The 22,138-nt window shown below is 29.9% G+C and overlaps 1 protein-coding gene across 5 annotated transcripts in view; it reads left to right on the top strand.

Annotated features, from left to right (window-relative positions):
* Positions 1-22,138, top strand: part of LOC129219703 (F-BAR domain only protein 2-like) — an 88,950-nt gene that overhangs the window by 28,901 nt on the left and 37,911 nt on the right. Inside the window, exons 10-14 of one of the 5 annotated variants that reach the window (XM_054853987.1) lie at positions 1,908-2,004; positions 12,055-12,156; positions 14,944-15,075; positions 19,271-19,303; positions 20,274-20,367. In XM_054853987.1, coding sequence (XP_054709962.1) covers positions 1,908-2,004; positions 12,055-12,156; positions 14,944-15,075; positions 19,271-19,303; positions 20,274-20,367 — 458 coding nt within the window. Of the gene's footprint in view, positions 1-1,907; positions 2,005-12,054; positions 12,241-14,943; positions 15,076-19,270; positions 19,304-20,273; positions 20,368-22,138 lie in introns of all 5 variants that reach the window. The other 4 variants (XM_054853985.1, XM_054853988.1, XM_054853986.1 and 1 more) reach the window with 4 other exon arrangements.

Genomic DNA, 22,138 nt, shown 5'->3' with positions numbered 1-22,138 from the left:
TTAAATTTTTGTATTAAGTTAAAAGTAGATTAATTTGGTTTTGTTTGCATATTGATTTGTTATAGTGAAAGTCTTTCCTGAAATTACAGGTGAATTAATTAGCCTTAGTTAAATTTGCTTTCTCTCCTAATCTAAAATATTATTTTTATGGCAAAACTTTTTCAATACGAATAATGAAATTCAATCTTTTATTTCTTAACTTATAGAACAAGTAATAAATTTCTACGATTGATTTAATTTCATTTTGTGAATATACAGTCCACGCTGCTTGCAATAATGCTGCTGGTTATAAGGACCCTTATCATCCAAACAAGATAGGTGGCTATAACAAGTGGTTGTTATAACATATTGCATATTATTCAGTCAATTTTTTATAACACAAGAATAATTTCTCATTATGCTTTGTTTTAAGGAAGAATCAAGAAGCTAAAGTAATAACTTTTAAAAATATTTGTTAGTTTCTTTTTAAAAATTTTATGCTGTATTAATTGCAGAAGCTTTCTCCTTTTTTGACTTTTTCAAAAAAATAATTCGTAATGTCTGTGTACGGTTTTCATCACTTCTTTGACCCTATACCAACAAAAAATTATTTTCAATCAAAATATTTTATCCTTAGAAACATAAAATGTTTAAGTATTAGTTTTCAAATAGTTAGTCCTGAATATAATAAAAAATTTGAAACTTAGTTTTGGACTGAACGGTTCAGTTCAGGCGCTTAAATGGATGGTAAAATAACATTGTATCTGTGAAATAGAAAATGTGACTTCATGTATCGGTCGCTATAACGAAAGGGTCGCAGTAACAGGAGATCATTCTAAAGAGCGTTGACTGTAGAAGTTGTTAAACATTTTATTTAAATATTATGCATAAAAATGTAAGACATTTGCATAGCTTTTTTTTCTTATAATAGAACCACTTTATACATAGACAAAAGTTCATTTGCTAGGAGTTAATTTTACTTGAAGTACTTTTTTGCCACTGATATAATTACTTGTGGGTGTTAATACTAAAAGCTAATTAATGAAAGGGTACTTGAACTTGAAAATTAAAAAGAAAAAACTGTTTTAGAATGCTAAATTGTCTTCAGTGAATAGTTAATAAATTGTAGTGAACTTAACTAGTTCAAAACTAATTCAAAAATTAGCAAATTGTTTAGGGTTTTTCTTTTAGTGTTGCTTAAGAAAAATGTTTGAAAAGTTAAGTAATTAGCACTAATAAACATTTAAAAGTGAATAGCATGCTGTTACCTAGTTTTGTTATAATAGCAGATAAAACTAATTTTCCAAGTTTTTGATATGATAAAACCATGGTTAAAAAAGAAACGTGAAATCATCTCTTCAAAAACCCTGGGTTAAAAGTATTGCATGTAGTAGCCATTTTGTGAATGTGTACATGTTTAAATCTAAAGTTAAATATCTGCAGACTCCTGTCAGCTAGTTCTCAGTGCTCCTTTTCATCCAAGATGTTCCATTTACCAAAGACTGTTTGAACCCCATCATTTTGGTTAAGCAAATTTCTATTTTATGAGCAAATTTCTATTTTTATATTATTTATAGTTTACTCACATAGTGGTAAATATATTTTTACTGAAACGGTATTATTGAGAACATTTTTTTTTCACTCTTGGGAACTCATTAAAATATAATAGAGGAAAGGTTAAGGTTCCAAAAGTTGGTTTTTGTTTTTAAGATTTAAAAATTATGTACTAAGCAAAAAGAAAGAAAAAAAAATCTTCTTAATGACTTTGTTTGGTAGGTACTATTCCTCATATTCATACTTTTTGCATTTACGTGTAAATAGAGTGGGATAATTTGAAGGATTTCTTAATATTTTTTTTCTGCACTCGTAAAAGCTTTAAGAATGTTTTGTTTTATCTATTATATACTTCATATTTCTTCATATTCCAGGTACATGTCGAGTTTGTTCAACAGTGCAATGAAATGGATGTTGACAAACTTCTAGAAAATTTAATTAATGAAAGGGGTACTGGTGCTGACAAACCTGGTTAGTATGGCATGCATTACTTTAAAACAGGTGTATAGAACTATTTTCGTATATATTTTTTAATAATTGATCAGTAGTTCATTTCAAAAATGCTCTGATTGATTTCTGTCGAACATTTTAGTGAATGTGAAACCATGTTAATTTAGTTTTTATATCCCTCCTGTGGGAGTGAGGTGGGTAATGTAAAATTTGCTTCAAGAGTTGGTTGCACCAAGGTTTATCAAGGTCAGCAAAAGCATTTATGCTGTCTAGTGATCTGTAGCAGTTAAATTTTTAAAAATATGAAATGGGAGAGGGACCAGAACAGAACATAATTGTGATAACAAAATTTGTTAAGGTTAATTGTTTTATAATTCAATATCTGTTAGCAGTTGCAAATAATTTTGAAAGTGTAGTTACTTTCTCACCTTTCTCACCTTTTGTCTCCATTTCCTTAAAAAGTCTTTTTTTTTTTTTTTTTTTTTGTCGTCACTTTTGCACATTTCCCAAAGTAATTTAGGAAAAAGTAGAAAATTCATTAAAAATGTGCAATAATATCTGGGAAGGGGAAGGAAAGAAGCTGATATGGGTCATTCTTCTTAACAATGATTTTTAATTTCATCAAAAATATATCTATTTGAAGCTGCCAAAAATTTTTTAATAATTTTTATTTCAGTATATTTTTGGTTCACAACATATGAATTCTCACCTCCATGGCATGTCACACACCTAGTGTGACTGTGTTGCTTAATAACTAATTTAATTAAAAATATGTAATTATTTATTTATTATTCCTTTCACAAGTAGCTCAAATACTAATTGTTTAAGAATATTTAACTTTTTAATATTGTGTTTTAGTTTGTCAAATAAATCAGAAATCTATTTTAACTTGAATTTTCCATGTACAAAAAAAGTATTGAATGACTATTTTAAAATGTGTGAAGTCCTATTCATCTATTTTTTTCATGAAAATTGTAAAAACTGCCCCATCTTCCCTCCAGTTTGTGTTTCAAAACTTGGTGACAGTTGTGGCCACTAAGTTTTTGGAGTCTAGTGGCCACTGGCCACTTAGAAGATTTCCAAGTCTTGACCTTTACTATGAAGTTGCTTTACTTCCAAGTATAAGAAGTAATCGTGTTTTTTTTTTTTTATTTATTTATTTATTTTTTTTATTTATTTATTTATTTTTTTATTTTTAATATGTACCTACGTAATGATGCTTTTTTAATGTAAAATATTTTTATCTTATACTTGGTTGTAGTTTTGTTGAAAATCTAACATGAAAAATCAGAAACGCATTGTAATGGTGCTTAGATAAAACACTGAAAAATGTGGCAATCAAAGCAACAAAACAAGGGCTTCATAAAAGCTAAATATGATTATGAACCTATCTTTGTTGGTTTCTGAGTAAAATTCCATTTTTCGCAAACAAGCAAAATTTTTGAATAAAATGCGCAAAACACTTTTTTGACCAAAATAAATTCTAAATCAAAATTCTTTGATTTTTTTTTTCAAAAAAGTCCTAAATATCATTATTTAGTTTGTTAAAACTATTTAAGTACTGTTAACGCGTTGAAAAACAAAATGACAGTAGCAAGCTCGAACACTATTCGTAGTATAGTTCAGGATCTGAAGAGGAGTTTTGAGCATGCATGGAAGACCTGACGAAAAATTTTTTTTGATTATTGTTACAGGCACTATAGTGATTATGAAAACACATGTCGTCCCCCCCCCCCCCCTCGGCGGTCGACATCCCTGGGGGAGGGGGAAAGCAGTAGGGGGACGCCGTTTACTAAAACACTCATAACTCGCGAACCGTAGAGGTAAAGCACTAAAAATGTGGCAAAAGATGCAACAGAACAAGGGCTTCCAAAACCTAAATATGTTTATAGTTCTATCTTTGTTGGTTTATAAGTCAGTTTCCTTTTTTAGCAGCCATGCAAAAATTTTGAATAAAATACGAAAAGCTTATTTTTCAAAGTTAAGTTCTTTTTTAAAATTACTCAACCGTTTAGGGAATCAATAAAATCTGAAACTTCATCATTCAGTTTCTTTAAAACTACTTAATTATTACCAACGTGAAAGTTAAAAAGCGAAATAGAAAATGCAGGCATTGCCTAAGCTAGCGCATTGAATAAAACGGCAGTATGCTAAGGAGAAACAAATAGCCTTATTACCCTTATGATGAACTATTCATTCTTCAGTTTACAAACTTATTCTAATTGCAAAGTATTCAATTATGACTTTAATTTTGTTACATACTGCTTTAAATTTGAGAGGAACTAGGACACCAGGTCCACAGTAGTTTCAATTCAAATATAATTTTTATTTATTTCTATTAATTTATATTTTCAATTTGCACAAAAGAATATTGCGGATATTGTTTTTTTATAATTTACCCAACAAAGAACAATGATACAAGAAATAATATGTTCTAAATAAATGTAAAAAATGAGAAGCATCTTTGAGCTTTTATGGAAACGAATATTAATATAAAATTATACACTAGAGTTCTAAAAGAACTAATTAAATAAAATTAGTAAAATATTGCGTATTAAAAAATAATTGCAGAATATCAATATGCATACATAAAGCATTAATATATATCAGAAATTCTGAAAGCTGGATAGTACTCTTTTTTGTTGACTTGTAATTGTTCCGTTGAATCGTTCCCTTCCGAGTATTTTGTAGTTTATGGGTTTTTGCTTTAGCTTTAATAGCACAGTATTTACAGCAAGATGAATTATTAATAAAACATTTACAAGAATATTTACAGTTCTTGCCTGCGCAGAGTGGAATTAAACTCTCTGGTAACACTGGCTACATCATAAGGTGTGTAGCTTTATTGTTTTATTTTCATCCAAGTGAAACCCAAACTTGGTTACATCTAAAGGCACTGCTAAGGTACAGGCGAATTGATTCAATAGTACAGTTGAGCAATACTTCTTAGCACATGTTGGAAGGAATTGCAAGAGCATGGTAGAGAGCTGATATTATATTTATTTCTGATGGAAATGACAAGAAATTATTGTGTGTAATGGTTGCATTCGCAAAAAATACCTATTTTCTTGACAATTTTTTTTATAATACAGCTTTTAACAGTCGAAATTCTGAAGCACTCAGATATTGTTTTAATGATAACTATAGTGTACAAAAAACAGTTTCCGACAGTTTTGGTAAAGAGAAAGCATACTTTTTTGTTCCTATTTTACTTGTTGAATCGCAGTCGGAAAATGCACAAAAGCTTGTAAAATTTTAGATGTTTTTTCCCGTAAGTGCTCCTGAAGGTAGATGCCATCCTAAAGCTCTTTTCTTTTCCACAAGCCACAACACCAGCACATGAAATGGCAACCTCTGTCCTTTAACAAAGATTGCCAATAAGAATTCATTAGTTTCTGATCTATAAACTATTAGTTACTTTTTCCCCTATTCTGCACTGAATCATATGCAGGAAGATAGATTCTGTTGCGTGCTTCATCCTGGTTGGACTCGGGCATTTCAGAGAAATTTATTACTTGGCTCTCAGATTTTAAATGATATTCATTTTCGTTTTCAGAGTTACCAGACACCAGAAACTGATTGGATGCAGGAACGGATATGTTACATATTACATACTCTGAAATATACTTTTAAAGGTTCTTTTTATTTTCAGGAATGGCTATGACACGAAACCACTGGTTTGGTACCTAGTGATTTTTTTTATAAGCGAAGGAGACTTTCCTGAACTTCTGGTTTTCAAGTTATGAAAATGACAATGAGGTGTACCGATCGTGTTTAAGGTCCACTCGTGTAGTTTGACTATTGGAGAGAAAATTTTATTATTTTTTATTTGGAGACCTGCAAAATCTTTGCTACATTTGAAAGTAGTGTTTGGGACATTATGGACCAGTCATTCCATCGATAACTTGAACTTTGTTCTTAAAATAGGGTGCTTCTTCTAGAGTTTTGCTGCAAGAAGTATCATTTTCAATTACATTTACGAAATCTTACCTCTCGCTTTGCTTCAGTGAACCATTCTGATGAACCTAACCTAGCATTGGGCTTATTGTATGGAAATGATTTTTAGATGTACTAACATCATTTTTGAGCTAACGTTTCCCAGGTTAAATGTTTTTTTTTGGTTTTCTTTTGCTGTTTTCTTGTCGCTATTGAAGACATTGCCATTGTAGAACTTCTCTGGATAAGAGACTATTCACATTTTCTTTAACGTTCCACTGAAATTTTGATGCTGCTTATGTGGCAATAGCCTCGCTCACTATGTTTCATAACTCAGGTGTAAAAGCTGTAAAGGGGTTATCCTGATAGTTTATCCTTTCCGTAATCACTTAGTACTTGCAAACTTGCATGTTTTAATTTTTTAAAAAGTGCCATTGTGACTCATACTAAGCAGCTATAATGCGTTAAAGGTTAAATAATTAAGTAATTACTTAACTGGGACATTGTTTTGATAATATTACAAAATAAAACCGCCAAAACAGGAGAGCCACAAAATTTTCTTTGGTTTATGTCAAGTCTTCCGAGGTATATTCTCAATTTTTTTTTTTTTTTTTTTTTTTTTTTGTGAATTACCTCAAATGCTTTTTGAGCTTGCTTTTCTTTCACTTTTCAAAGCTTTGATAATAATCAAATAATTTTAAACAAACTGGATAATGATATCTCAGATTTTATTGGTTCCTTAAACAGTTAAATAACTTTGATAATTTGAAAAAAAAAAAAAAAATGCGTATTTTATTCCAAATTTTTGCTTGTTTGTGGAAAATTGAATTTTACTCAGAAACTAACAAAGATATGATCATAGTCATATTTAGCTTTTATGAAGTCCTTGTTTTGGTGCATCGATTGCCACTATTTTCAGTGTTTTATTTCAAATAGTTCGCGAGTTATGAGTGTTTTGGCAAACGGCTCCCCCCACTGCTTTCCCCCCTCCCCCGGGGTTGTCGACTACCCAGGGGGGCGACGACATAAGGTTTCATAATCACTATAGTGCCTGTGACATTAATCAGAAATAATTTTGCGTCAGGTCTCCATGCATGCTCAAACCCCCCCCCCCCCCCCTTCAGATCCTGAACTATACTGCAAATCGTGTTCGAGCTTGCTACTGTCATTTTGTTTTTCAAAGCGTTAACAGTACTTAAATAGTTTTAACAAACTGAATAATGATATTTAGGACTTTATTTGAAAAAAAAATCAAACAATTTCGATTTGGAATTTATTTTGGTCAAAAAAAGTTTGTTTTGCGTATTTTATTCAAAAATTTTGCTTGTTTGCGAAAAATGGAATTTTACTCAGAAACCAACAAAGATAGGTCCATAATCATATTTAGCTTTTACAAAGCCCTTGTTTTGTTGCGTCGATTGCCACTTTTTTCAGTGATTTATCTCAAATAGTTCGCGAGTTATGAGTGTGTTGGCAAACGGCTCCCCCCCCACTGCTTTCCCCCCTCCCCCGGGGTTGTCGACCACCCAGGGGGGCGACGACATGTGGTTTCATAATCACCATCGTACCTGTAACAATAATCAGAAATAATATTGCGTCAGCCTTTCCATGCATGCTCAACCCCCTTCAGATCCCGGTCTATTAGATGAAATGGTTTCAGCTTATAACAAAGCCTCCGAGGCAATAAGGAATAAATACAGATAAAATTTCTCTTTCAAAAAAAAAAAAAATTTAAAAAAAACCTATAACTTTTTGCCATTTGTTATTTTTAATAGTTTGCATTGAGACAAACAACCAATTCTGTTTTCGGAAACTTAGGCTATTAATAGTCTTGTTTACTTCCATGTTGCAAATGACCAAACATGGCAACAATGCAAAAAATTTAGGATGATAGATTTTTGAATTTGTTGCATTAAAAGTAATTATAAATAATTAATAATCCTTAAAAAAGCTAAAATTTAGATGAAATACAGTTTTTAGCACATTAGCATCTAAACCAATCAGGATAACATAATATTTTGAAGAAAAATTTTTTTCATTTTTCAAGAAAAAAATTAAGAATTTTCCGAAAAAAAAAAAGCCCATTTTGCATTATTTTCAATAGTTTGCATTGCAATAAACATCTAATTCCAATTTTGAAACTTGGCCACTTTAAGAGTTTTGTGTACTTAAATCTCGCAAATGACCAAATATGGCGTCTAAGTCAAAAATTCAGATATAAAATTTTGAATTTGTTGCATGAAAATAATTTGAAAATAAAAAATCCCCATGAAACTACAATTTAATTTAGAATCTTTAGCACATTCGTGTCCAAAGCAATAGGGATAAGATGAAATTTTAAATAGTATACTTGTTTTCATTTCTCAATAAAATGATTTAAAATAACCAAAAAAAAAAAAAAAACATTTTGCAGCACATTTTGCTGATTTTCATTAGTTTGCAGTTAAAAGAAACCCCCAATTCTACTTTGTCTTTGAAAACGAAAGCACTTAAGCATCGTCTACTTCCATCTTCTGAATGACCAAACATGGCGGCTACGTTTTGCACGTAGCTGAAATGCTCAATGAAAAAACTATGTTCTCCGATCGATTAGCGCTCCCACTCAGTGTTTATCTTGACACTAATGCTTCCAGGGCATTAAATTGCCTCCTCTTTTGTTGAGTTTGTGCACAATTTCTACCTTCCAGGATAGGGAAATTTCTTCTTTTTCCTCAGAAATCGAAAAATGTACAAGCAAAGTCAAAAAACGGAGTTTTTTGGAATAAATCGGATTTTTGGAGTACGCAATAAAAATCGGAGAAACTCCGGGAAAAACGGAGCACTTGGCAGCTATGAGATTGTAGCTATGAAGAAGAAAAAATTCAATGAAAAATGTATTTACAGTCGGAGTAAAATCTTTAAGGCCAGTAAATTTTTTGTGAAAACCAGAAAATAAAATTAAGGGGATTTTAATACTATTGTATTATTAATTACTGATGTTCAGAGGTAAGCAATAACGCAAAAGACAGGATTTGTATAGTATGCAGTTGCCAGAAAAACATTTGTGTATTCATAGTATTTTAGCCTGAGTAAAAACTTAAAAGACACTAGTTTTTTTTTTTTTTTAACTACAGGTATATATACTGGAATAAATATCACTTCATTTAACAAGATTGTGAAAACATTTCAACTTATAGTTTTGTCAATAATTTCATCAAAGTTTTGGTTCTTTTTGTGAAGATATTGAAAGGTAAGAAATTGACTGTTCATGAAAGAAGGCCGGTTGAAGTTGTTTTTTCAACAAGGATGATTAGGCGTAGTATTATGAAAAAAAAATGGAAGATTGAAGTCAATAACATTTTTCAATTGAAACACAGTTATGGTAAAAAGAGCACCAGGGAAAGACCTAATGCTTTGTCTTCGTGTGATGGAGGAAGAGTTTGCAAAGTTACATCACCTGAAAAGTACTCGATCAGGAACCATATTTAAGCGATAGGTTTAAATGTTTGTCAGAAACGATGTATATCACAATTAGAAGGTGTGGAGGTTTTATTTATGCAGCAAAATTGCCTAAGCTTCAGTTACTGACTAGGCACAACATAGGGAATTTGAACTTTAGAAAGAAAATCATGACCTGGGGTTACCAATGGATGCAAATGATTTTTCTGTTCAAAAGTGGAACTTGTATGAACCAGACAGATGGAATCACTATTGGCATGCTTTATGTAAAGAAAAATAATTATTCTCCAAGTGCCAATTAGATGGAGGCTCTTGCACGACTTAAGAGTGATTTGCTTATTATGGTGTGGGCTCCGTTATGTTTATTTCGAGTAAAATGAATTCACAAGCATGTAAAACGTCCTCCCAAGCCATCTTTTACCAAATGCTGAATGTATTGCTCGAGAAAATTGGAAAATCAGTTAGACAATAGACTTATGCAGTCAAGTAACAGTGCGAAAAAATGGTTCCAAGTCAGCAATATTAAAGCTTTGAAATGATCAGCCAAGTCTCCAGATCTTAGCCTAATGCAGAACTTATTGGGTGACTTAGCAAGACGAATTTATGCAAATGAAAGACATTGAACTTCATCAAACAAAGCTGAAATTTAATATTGAAAATGAATAACATAAAATGTATCCCGAACCTTGTTAAAAACTAGTTTTATCCATGGAAACAAAAATATTTGAAGCAATTTGAAGAAATGACTCCTACACAAGCTCATAAATGTTTCTATTTTGTCTTCATATACTTTTTTCTTTGTTGGCCTTAAAGATTTAACTCAGGTTTAAATATTGATCTAATATTTTCTGTTAAAGAAATGCACTCAAATGAATTTTTTTGTCTTTTCAACTTGCATTTAAGGTAAATAATTATCACTAAAATGACTTTTTGATCCTAAATTTTAAGATGCGTTCAATTTCTCAAAAAAGTTTACTGGCCTTAAAGTTTTAATTCAGACTGTATTAGGCCTATATTAATGGAAAAATCCTCACCTCCGTGACAGACCTTATCAAAGTCATTATTTCTGAGGTGAAAATAAATGATGGAGGGGAAATACATCAGTAATAGGCATTCCACCAAAATTTTAAATTGCCAGTATATCTTCAAATTTACAAAATACTGTTTTTTAACATATTTGAAACTACTAATTAAGCTATACTTTAATTAAGAGAGCTTAATATTATGTTCCCACTAATCATTAAAATAGCCGATTCTTTGCACAACATTAACAAAATTACTACTTTGATGTTAAATTGACCTCAATTTTTAAATATTGAAAGTTTTTTTTTTTTTTTTAAATTTCCGTGAAGAAAGCATGTTTTATTTTTTTTTTAATTTATGAGTAAAATAATTGGAACTTAGCTGGGCCATAGTTTATGGTTACTTCTAGTAGGCAACACTTTCAATGTGAGAATGAAAAAAAAGGTTTTAAAATGGAAAAATATTTGCGTTCAAAAATTACGTTTTCTGGAGAATGACACATATACTTTGAAAGCTTATATATATATATATATATATATATATATATATATATATATATATATATATAAAGCTTGATTTATTTTTTTTTATTTTTATTATTTTTTAATTTAATTTACATCTAAAACACTATTTATGACAGAATGTGAGCCCTTAACTGCTCTAGGAGAACCATTAGCACTCAAGTCCCTCTGAAGCCCTGTACAGTTGCCCCCTTTTGACTCCCATTGACTTAGGCCTATTTCTATATTCCAAAGCTGATTACATTATGCATGTAAAAGTTCTTTTTTTGTGTACATTTTGGACAATCTTTTCAGGTTTTTATTAATGTTAAATGGTATGAAAAAACACAAATCAATCATAATATTTGAAAAGTTATACTATATAATACATAAAGCAACATGAAAAAAAGTAAAATTTGGGCAGTAAAAAATATGTGCAATAGTTTTAAATAAAAAATGCAATTTGAAAAAATGAATTATGTATACATTATATTTTAAAGAAATTAAATTATTAACTAGTACACTAGAAATTACAACTTTTTTCATAATCGATAAACTTCAGTAAAACACTCCTAAATAACAGTTGCAAAGAAAGAAGGAAAGAAAAGAAAATCCATAATTGCAAAAGCTTTATTGTTAAACTCCTAGCTTAAAAGCAGGCCTATTTTCCACTAGTCACTGACTAAAACTTTGAATTTCTAAGTTTAAAGAGAGAACTTGAATAGAAAAAAATTGTGATTGTGAAATCAGACCATTTTTAGATAAGATAAGATGTAAAGGTGTCCAGAATAATTGCTTTAGTTATTTTTATTGTAAATATTTGGTCTGTAATGAACAAAAAATAAAAAATAAAATTCTGTACAAAATCAAGATAACTCTTGCTAGAGCTAGAAAAGAACTCTAATAGGATTGGAAGCATGTTATCCTAGTGCAATATTATTTTCAATAAAAACGAAGTACACTGTTTCCACTTTTGGCAACTGGGACTCAATTCCTTAGCAGCCGCTTTCAATGAAAGGGTTGCCAGTTGGCGACTATCAACATCTTAATCTAGGGTTTTACCTGGAATATATAGATTGAGTTAAATGTCACTGCCATACATGCCTTACTTTTTAATGGATAAACAGCTGTTTCAAGTTAGCTGGTGTTTTTATCATATTATGTTAAACATTAGGTGCTGTGGTCTTCGAGGAAGCAGATTTGTCTCCCATTGGACAAAATCAGTCACCTGATTCCTCCGAAGTTCATAGTGAAGAAAAGCCTTACAAGAAAGAAGGTAAAAAAATGTCCCTCCATCGCAAAAGCAAACCATCCCGCCGAACTACTTCCTTACTGGACTTGTTTTTTTCATCATCCCTTGGTATGTTTGTCACCTCCTGGCTATGAAAAATGCTCACTCCTCTGCACTATTTTTTTCCTGTTTTATACCTTTGAATATGATTGGTTTTGAATTCATTTCTCTAACAAAATGTTTTGTGAGATTGGTTTTTTTTTTTTTTTTTTTTCTAGTTTAAAGGGGTATTGATCTCTGTATTAGTATTTCCTACATAGAATTATTGTTAGTTATTTCTTTTCTTATGAATTATTTATCTTTAACTGAGCATATCTATTTTTGTCATAAAGAGGACATTTTAATTCAATTATTTGCATTTGTTATGTAACTTGTAGAATATTTTTTATGAATTATTATGAAATGTAGTTTAAAATTTTTGTTAAATTTATGATACATACGAAGGTTTTCAATAATTTTTAAAGCAGTTCTGTTTTAATTTATTGTGTTCCTGAATATATTTTGCACAGTGTATATTTTGCACCTTGGGTTTAAATTTCTTGCAAATTTTTACATTCTGGATTTATGAAGAACTCTTCATTTATTCAAAATATTTTAACCAGTGTAAATTTTATAAGTTCTTCACCCAGGACTTAAAAAATCTTATGAAATGATTCTCATTTTGTGAAAGGTTTCAAAATAATTCAAGTATTGTATTTTGATAAAAGAATCCGACTATCAATTTTTAATAATTCCTTATTTTATAAACTGTATATTTAGCCTTGCTTTTAAAGATACAAATACAAATTTATATTGTAGTATGCATCAGATTATTTTGAAGTGAGACAACTATATCTTTGTGTTAATTAAAACCGAACTTTGAGGTTTTTTTTTTTTTTTGAAAATGTGATGTTTTTTCTTCAGTAAAATTATCATTCATTTATGATAATTCTTGCTAAAAATCAACCATTTGCATTTGTGCTACATGTAAGTAATTTTATAGAGCTCATGCAAAAAAGAAATTTAAAAAAAAAAAAATGATGCTTAAAAAAAATGCTTGTACGTTTGTACTTGTTGATACTGCATTTTATTTGTCCTATTTTTCTAAAAGTCTGGGTTTTATTTATCATTATGTTATTTATTTTACGATTGAATTTTTTCTTTTACAGAATTAAATGAATAACGATTGTAACATTTTTTAATCTTAGCTTGCAGAAAATGAGGAAAACAGTAAAACTTACTTATTAAGGAATATGAACAAATTTTGTCAAGTTAATATTCATTTTACTATTTATTCCACTAAATATATTTGGAATTTTTTTTAAAAAGTAATAAACCTAGTTCTTTTGTGTTTCTGTATGTTTTTAATTTTGTTTTTTGATTTTTTTTAATTGCTAATTTTACTTTCAAAAAAGGAAAAAAAAAGTATTTAAATAAATTAATTTTTTTTTAATTTTTAATCCCTTAGTATGTTGTGGAAAGAAGCAGACTTCTTGCTACTAGGCTTTGCAGGGAAGCAAATACAATGCAGGGAACCATGTAGAAATAAAGCGCAAAATTAATAATTTATGGCCGCACTCTATGTTACTCACCTTTAACCATCATAAGTTTATCTATGCAATTTTTAATTTACTTTTACAGACCTATATTTATTCGATTTTTTAATAGTTTAACATTTTACAAAAACACGATATATTAAAATTAAAAGAACTAACAAAGGAACATAAAGACAAAAAAAAAAAAAAAAATCATAGTAGATAATAATTTCTATTGCCACTCTTTCTTGGAGTGAACATATCCGGTATGCTATTGGTTCAAATTGTCTAGGTGAATCAGTTCTATCACTCCTCTTTCTTGCAGTTAGCGTTTCTGGTACACTATGTTTCAAAGTGCCCACGTGATCCTATATGCCAAAGGGCATTGTATCTCCCGTGCGAGACAAAATAAGACTTTATTGCCCTTGCAACGGTTTTGTTACCGTCTAATAACACATCTTTCAAGTTATTGACCCAAATTGTCTAAGCAGTATTATTAAAGTTAATAACATTCTTGAAAGAAAAAATTTGTATTAAAAAGACATTTATTGTGAATATTTACGTACATCTAATAAAAATTCTTTTAATAAAAATGGCCAAATTCTTAACATGTCAACTTTGTCTCAATAATCAAAAATCCAATTTTTTTTACTGTTGCCACAAATAAATTTTTGCTGCCTTAAGGTAGGAAAGATGATCATTACTTGGTTTCAAGGCTTATCTCAAATGATTCTCTTTTGTGTGCAGTGAAAAAAAGAACACCTACAGAGCGTACATAGACGTCATTACACACATTGTACGAACTGCGTACACATCGTAGGTAACCATAGTCAAGGGGTTAATGTCAATATAAGTTATTAAGTTTATAATCTCCCTGCCTCACTTAATCTTGAAAAACTAATTTATTTAGTTATTGAACTATAAAGTTTGTTAACATTAGATCAGTAATTCTTATGAATCAGTTTATTGTGTAGTTTTAATTATTATGTGTCGCTTATTTTCATTAAGATATGTGTTTTCATTCAACTTATTTCTGTTTTCCATTTTGAGCTGTAGCTAGTTGGGTTTTGCTTTTGAATGAGCTTGCTTATGTGAAATCATGTGAAATATTTAAGCTCATAAAGCATTGGCTACAATCCCAGCATGGCTTTGCTTTTCAAATTAATCTCACTGGAAGATGTATTTGGAATCCAACAATGCATGGACTTCCTTCAAAATTCTAGTGTATTTTGTAGTATTTTGCATAAACATTTTCCAGGTAACTCCGAGTCAAGTGGAGTAATCAATTCATCCTCATCTAATTGTCAGAATGCTGCCAATGATAGTGCCACAAAGCTCCCACCCCCAAACAGTAATGCTCTGAATCGGACAAACTTCAGGGCATCTAAATGTAATAATTCTTTTTTTTTTTAATGATTGCTTAGTAGTTATGCTCTTGTAGTTATAAATGAAATTGTTCTTTTAATTCAGTAGTACTTCATAATGTTTGATTGATTATATACTTAATTTTATCCCTTTTTAAAAAATACCTTTAGAGTGTGGCATTTACCTTGAATTAATATTGTACTCTTTTTATTTGCGTCATATTTTACATATAAGATTAAGTGAAATTGTGTTGTGCTTTAATATTTTGTAATAAAATTACAGACCAAAGAAAAACATAGAACTCGCAAACACATTCATTTTATCAGCTATACCAAAGGGAAAGCTATCTCAATTTTTTTAATCGATGTAAACGCTGTGTACAACAGAATAATTTATGACAAAAATTCTTTTTTTAATAACTGGTGGTGAATAAAAGTGCAACTTTTTACTTTCAATTTAGTTAGGAGTTATTTTAATACATATATACTATCTGCATTGCCCAGTGTTGCGCTGTCTACCCTCAAAATTAAAAGTTGAATCAAATGATGCATGACAATCATGCTTAGATAGAAAAGGGGGGGGGGGGAATAGTGGGAAATTTCCCGTCAACGTGTGGAAAAGGGCGATTTACTGACTCAAAATTTAAATTTAGTGAAGAAAAGATTAGTGAGTGAAAGAAGAGGGAATGGCTTGAGTGTAATATGCAATAATCAAATATAGCTCATTGTGTGATGACATTTTACACGTTTCAAAATTCGATTGCATCACTTTTGTAACAGTCTCTCATTTTTATTTCCTTTAACAAAAAAGGAAGTATTGTTTTCCCCAAAAAAATTTCACTCAAAAATAGAATTTAATTTCCATTTTGCTCACCCCCAAATGAATGTTGAGTTTTTTTTTTCGACTCGACCACACTTGGATAAGTGCCTAAGAATGTATAGACACGCGAAATATCCATTTTGACGATTCCTGAGTTAATTACAACAAGTTTTCTCATGATGTCTGTATGTACGTATGTATGTCGCATAACTCAAGAACGGTATGTCGTAGAAAGTTGAAATTTGGTATGTAGACTCCTAGTGGGGTCTAGTTGTGCACCTCTCCTTTTGATTGCATTCGGGTGTTTCTAAAGGGGTCTTTTGCCCCTTTTTGGGGAGAAATCATTGTTAATTTCTATGTAAACTCAAGTGGTGATATTTGGCGGACACTTGGTGATATATCGCCAGTCTTTTGGTCGCCAAGTTTTGATGCCAACTTGGTAAAAATTTGCCGTTTTTTTTAAATCTGGTTTCAGTTTGACCACTGTTAGTGATATTTAGAGAGTAAACTATTGAATCACATTAAAATTGCCAATAATGAGAAAATGACATTAAATTGGAGTAAAAGGAAGTAATGTGATGCACACATCAGTTCGTTTTTTCTATCATGCCATTGTTCTGCTTAGACATTAATAACTTTGTGTGTTAGACTATTATTTTCTCCTCCTCTTACATTTTAATTTTTGATGAATACTTGCTCGCTCATCGCTTTGTTGTGTTCAATCAAAAATTTTCTATTTAATTCGGTTTGTTGGTTGGTTTTATTTGATTTTATAGCGCAAGAGCCTGAGTAGGCTATACTGTGCCAGCCAATTCCATCCGAATTAATTTAAGCCAACACTGTTGGTCTAATTTAGTTTTGAGGCTTACCAAGATATAGCTCATGAAGATTTTAATTATATTTTGTTATTTTATAATGTCAGACATGTGGAAATATGGGAAATTAAAGATGCTTATGCTCCAAGTATGACATTGTTTTTAAAGCTGTTTTATTAATTTAAAAATAATTATGATTATGCTTACATAATTATCTAAGCACAAAAACAAAATTAGCTATGTGCTTTAGTGATTTTTATACAAAATACCACATTACTGTGCAGAATTTTGAAATGCTCCTCAAAAGCTCCTCAAATTATTTCTTCAAGGTCGACACCTCTTCATTATGCATTTCAAATATGAATAGACTGCTCTTTTCACTGATTTCATTACCAGCAATATTACACTTTTCTCAATGTTTTATTATTTTTTCCCTGTAGCAGCATATTCTTTTTAAAGCACTTTTTTCTGAAACTTAAGTGACCTATTTTTTTTTCTGTGCAAACATGTTTAGAATGATTGCAAAGATTGTGCTCCAGTATTAAGTATTCCTAGATTATAATTCTGCTCTTTGAATTCCTTCTGAAGGTCGTGTATTAGTATTTAACTCAAACACACAATGTTTTTTCTGATAAAACATAAGTTGCCATATTTCAGTTTGATAGGTAAATTAACAATCATAATCTTGCATGCCAATTTTTATTTAATATTACTGTTTAAAGTGCAAATGCTTGGGGGGGGGGGAAAGATATTTAGCTTTTCTGAGGTGATAATTTTTCTTGGATCTTGTGTGTTATAGATTTTGTATGGTAAATACTCAATATAACATTCAATATCAAATTCATGCAGTTAAAATTTATTTTAAACTATTTGAATGGCTATGCAATATTCTGACCTGATTGTTATATATGTTTAGTGTTGCAGCCTTGATTGGACTATTGCAATTTGTTTATAATATACTTATGTTTATGGAATGTAACTGAGCAGGGGCTGGGAAAAATTGATTACTTGTGAAGCAGCACCTGTCTAAAGCACTAATTAATGCTTTCAGTAGAACTTTGGAGTATTTGTTATGTGCCCCAACCTTTTACTGTCACCAAGTTCTACCTAGCTGGTGAGAGTAGGGGGAAAGGGGGCACATGTGAAAATGGAATGTTTTACCAAGATAACCTCAAGCGAAATATCTTGAAAAATTCTCCATTAATGGTAGTACCTATCCTATTTCTTGACATAACTTTTAGAGCAATGAACCATTTTATGTTTCTGTGGTGAAACTTTTTTGTTTTAGCAGGTGTTGCATATAATTTTATCACAATCTTCTTCACACAAAAACGCATTTCAAACTGCTAAGCTAAACTTAATAACTGCAAACCATTATATGAACATTCAAGGAAATTTATAACAATGTTTAACTTTTTTGATTGAATTAAGAGATCCTTATTTTTGTGAGTTAGCTCTAAGGCAGATGATTGGGCACCTGGGTAGCACCATGAAGTTCATTCCCTATGCCTCTTTTTAGATGACAATATTACCTTACTGTAATCTTATTCAAACTTTGAATGATTTTTGAAATGTCTACAATTTATAGTTTGTTCATGAGGAATAAAGAGTTGATATTGAAATGTTATTGAGTGTCATAATAAAAATGTGTTAAGGTGTAAAAATCACTTCTTACAATTTCTTTACTTTATTCTTTTAATCATTATTTTAGTATAAATTTTAAATTTATCGGTTATGTTATTGTAAATAATCTTAAAATATAATCTAGTAGAATTTACTCCAGTTAAAGTTTGATGTACATAGTCGTTTCATGCTGTTACTTTAAATTTCTCTGAATGCAGTTCATCAGTGTTTCTCTCACCCTATTTGTACCTGTTCCTTTTGATGTCTCGTGTTGCCTTCAATCCTCTCTGTACTAACTTCATTGTTCTCGGCGGTGATGGTTTGCTTGTACACAATGTGCATGTTAAAAATGTATAAAGGCTGTATATGTAAATGCCTGTATTTCTATTTCATACTATACTGCACTCTGTTTTGCTTACCTGTGTTATTTATATCTGTGAATAGAATATTGCTTACAGGATATTTTCAATTATTACGCAACTTGATTTCCAAATCACGGAATTCTTAATTTATTTATCAGTCATTGATGTTCTGTGGACCGTTTTGCTGGTATGTGAAGCTTCAATAAGTTTTTTAACTAACTCAAATAACCTAAAAAGTAGTTATTTATTTATTGAGCCATATAAATGTTGTGTGATTATGATGCTGTCATAAAGATTATTTATCAAATTGATTAATTTAAGTAATTGAGATTAGTTCTTAAATTTATAAAATATTTTATTTTCAAGATTTTCACTAAAAAAACTTGAGCAATTCAATAGTCATATCTTTTAATATGTTGTGCTTGTTTAATATTTCACTGCAATTAAATGTACTAACTGTTAAAACCATTTCATATTTTTCTTTGCATCTAATGCTTTATGTATGCATTTCTTTATGAAAATCTCCCATATTATGATAACCTTCAACTATCTTTTTACTAACTTTTGTCTTTTCTCATGCTATGATTCCGATTGGAAACAGACTGGCAATCTTATTGGAACTCCTGGAGTTCAGGTGGCTACAGTCTTACTTTTGTTATTTATAATTTTCCTGTGAAATGTCTTTTGTATTAAAATGTTTAAATTGCACCTAAACTTACACGTGTAACAAGAGGTCTGAAAATATAAACTAAAGTATGACTTGTCACAAATTAGTTTTTTTTTACACCTAATTTACCTTGAAGTAACTAAGCTAACATCTTTTACCATTCATGTGTAGTAATTTTGCTGTGTTAATTTCTAACCAAAATTTAAACATTTTTCTCTAAAAAATAATATAAATTAGAAAAGACATTTCAGCTCAAAGAATTTCATTTAGTCACAGGAATTAAAATTTAAATTTCTAATAGCAGCTTGTTTCATTCTTTCATAGTAAATTTAAAATTTTCTCCTTCCGTTTGCGAGTGCATAGTTTCTTTAATTTTATAATGTGTATAATCCTTTACCATACCATATTTTCTAGAATGCTCTTTAATTTAAACTAAAAGGGTATTTAATGTACAGAAATACCGATTTAATTGCTTTATAAACCAGCAGTTAAAATACATTGCAATAATGCTCTAATAGTTAGTACATTAAAAAAATAGTTCTTTTAGCTTAATAAATGAACATTTTTTCCTTACGTAGTCATAAAACTTATACTTGTTATAGTAATTTGATTGTACTCGATCATTTTGTGTGACAGAACACCTTTTGAAATTCAGAACTATAGTTTCAGGCTTAGTAATTACATCATCAAAGGAGGCATCATGATTTAAACAGCATTTGATCATACAATCAATTTTTAATTTGTATAATTCCCACACATTACAGAAATCTTTTTTACCTGAGCAATCTAAATATGTGCCCATATTTATTCAAAATTATATTTATTCAACGTTATTTTACTAAACTTGGAAAAAAAAGAATCACTATATCTCCATTAATAAGAATTTGTATAATACATTCCTTTCAAGAAATTTAATGCAATTGTGTGTGCATTATAGGGTTCCTGAAAAGCAAAAGAGAGAAAAGGAAAGAAAAAAAGAAAAAGAAAATGAATGGAAGTAAGGAAGATACTTCTGTTACCAGTGGAGACATGTAATTACTTTATTACAATTTTTAAAGAAGTAGTGTAGTATATTAGCAAAATGCAGTAGAATCTTAATCTATCATTTTTATTGTTTAATTTTCTGTTATTCATCATTTTATTTCAATAGTCCCACGAGTTGCTATTTAAACAATTTCTGTGAAGCACACTTACATTGATTGCCCCAGAAAAACATTATTCCTAATCCTATGTCAGTTCAAAAATATTTCAGATACCTGAATAAAAATAAGAAAGTTACTGTAATCAATAAGTTCTCATACAATTTCAAACTTTTATTACAGTAATATAAAGTAAATTGCGCAAAAACTTTTTGTATTAAAGTAGCCAGGGTTCCGATACTTATCCGATATTTTGATCTATATCGGATATTTTGATATATATCCGATATTTTAAATCAACACTAACTTAAATCTTCAAAATAGTAAATGCATCCTGAAATCACTCTTTAATTTCTTATATTGTTATTACAATATGCAGACTTAAAATTAAGGTTTCTACCATTATTTATATCTAATATTTCATTTAGCATTTTTATCAACTTTAATGGTGTTAATTTAGCATTAGCTTCTTTACTCATTTTTCTTCTGTTAGCTACTTATACAGTTATATGATTCAGAAATAAAAAATATGCATTAGTCGGTGCACAGTCATAAGACATTTTCTTTTTTTCTGACCAATGTATAATATTTAATTAGGCACTTTTTATGTGAATTAAAACTGTTACATTACTAACAAATTTATGAATATAAAATAAAAAAGGAATATTATAGTACTTTGTTATATTACTGATTTATTAATCTATACTAATATTATAAAGAGAAAGGGCAAATTTTTGTGTGTTTATATGTTCGAGGAAATTTCCAAAAAACCACTGCACCTATTTGAAAAATTCCCTCACTATTTGAAAGGTCCTTTCTTACTGAGTGACATAGGCTATAATTCGAAAAAATCCGATAAATAGTTCTTTTTTTATTTCAATTTAGACCCAAATTTTACAAATTCCCGAATATGGGAGTGAAAAATTACTTGCACATATTAATATTATATATCCTTGAAAAGGGTAGAATTATCTGCGTTCTGAACAATGTTTCAATGCTCCAACTTAATTACGGTGGGAGTAATTTGCGTTTTTAGCTCGAACTTTTTTAGGCTTAGCTGAAATTTGGGCACTACTTTTTTCATTAAGTCTATCAATAAAAACGAAGGAATTATCCCATAGTTTTCTTTTTGACACCATTGGAAAAAGCCACATTTTTTACTCCAGATCTCTTTTGACCTATGGTCGAAAAAAGTTACAAGTGTCTTTAAATAAAGTTTGAAATATGTTATTTTGATTCAGGTTGTCAACCATTTTATTTTCTCGTTTCCACGGTTACGCTTTTTGAATCCATTGTTTCTTTCCTTATTTTGCATTTAATTTCTTAAACTTATTTTATTTCGTGTTTCCATGGTTACGCTTTCAAAATCCATCTTTTGCATTTTAATTTCTTGAAAGTATATTAGAAAGCTACAGTTATTGTGATTTCATACTTTTTTGTTTGTTTGGCGAAACATTTATTATTGCCAAAGAAAAAACATCCGCTTCACTCACAAAAGAGCTTGGTTCCGGTAGCGTGGTCGCTGGGCACGTTAGGCGCTGAGCAGTTCAATCTAGGATTATTGTTTTAAAGCAACCATAAAGGTAATTCATTGTTTTGGCGATTTGTTTTGAAAGAAAAGAAACTTTTGCTTTGTTTCTATCAGAGTGAAATGTACATTCTC

Source organism: Uloborus diversus, chromosome 4, assembly GCF_026930045.1.
Source record: "Uloborus diversus isolate 005 chromosome 4, Udiv.v.3.1, whole genome shotgun sequence".
NCBI lineage: Eukaryota > Metazoa > Arthropoda > Arachnida > Araneae > Uloboridae > Uloborus > Uloborus diversus.
Note: the sequence above shows the minus strand (reverse complement) of the source record. Positions and strands in the feature narration are given on the sequence as shown.